The sequence below is a fragment of the Plasmodium relictum genome (assembly GCF_900005765.1).
Source record: "Plasmodium relictum strain SGS1 genome assembly, contig: PRELSG_99_v1_27, whole genome shotgun sequence".
Classification (NCBI taxonomy): domain Eukaryota; phylum Apicomplexa; class Aconoidasida; order Haemosporida; family Plasmodiidae; genus Plasmodium; species Plasmodium relictum.
This window is the reverse complement of record NW_021628786.1, coordinates 2,404-2,838: the sequence shown is the minus strand read 5'-3', so window position 1 is coordinate 2,838 and position 435 is coordinate 2,404. Positions and strand designations below refer to the sequence as shown.

The 435-nt window shown below is 26.4% G+C and overlaps 1 protein-coding gene across 1 annotated transcript in view; it reads left to right on the top strand.

Moving 5' to 3' along the window:
- The window catches only part of PRELSG_9902600 (surface-associated interspersed protein (SURFIN)), a gene marked incomplete at both ends in the record, with an annotated part of 2,805 nt that continues 2,370 nt past the window's right edge, over positions 1-435 (top strand). Inside the window, one exon of the mRNA XM_028677501.1 lies at positions 1-370. Coding sequence (XP_028531326.1) covers positions 1-370 — 370 coding nt within the window. The remainder of the gene's footprint in view (positions 371-435) is intronic.

Below are 435 nucleotides of genomic sequence, written 5' to 3'. Positions count from 1 at the left end.
CAAATGTAATTCAACAAAAAGCTACATCATCACCTCCAAATGTATCTATATCTACATCAGCTCCTGTAAATGTATCTATGTCTACATTGACACCTGCATATGTACCTACTACTTACACAAATAATAATACGTTAAATAATACAAATGTAATTTCATCTACTACTACGTCTTTACCTGCTAAGAGTATAGATCATGAATATGTATCCCCAACTAATTCTGTCACAATTAAGCCTACAGAAACTACGTCTATAACTACAAATAATAGTATTCCTTTTTTAATCGGATTCGGATCACTTTTTGGAATTTTTTTCCTTTTGATCTTTTTATATAAAGTAAGACAAAATTATTATATAAATGTGCGTATACTCCTGTATTCATTTTATTTTTTTATTTTAGTTAAAATACAATTAGAATTAAAAAAATATATCTTATTAA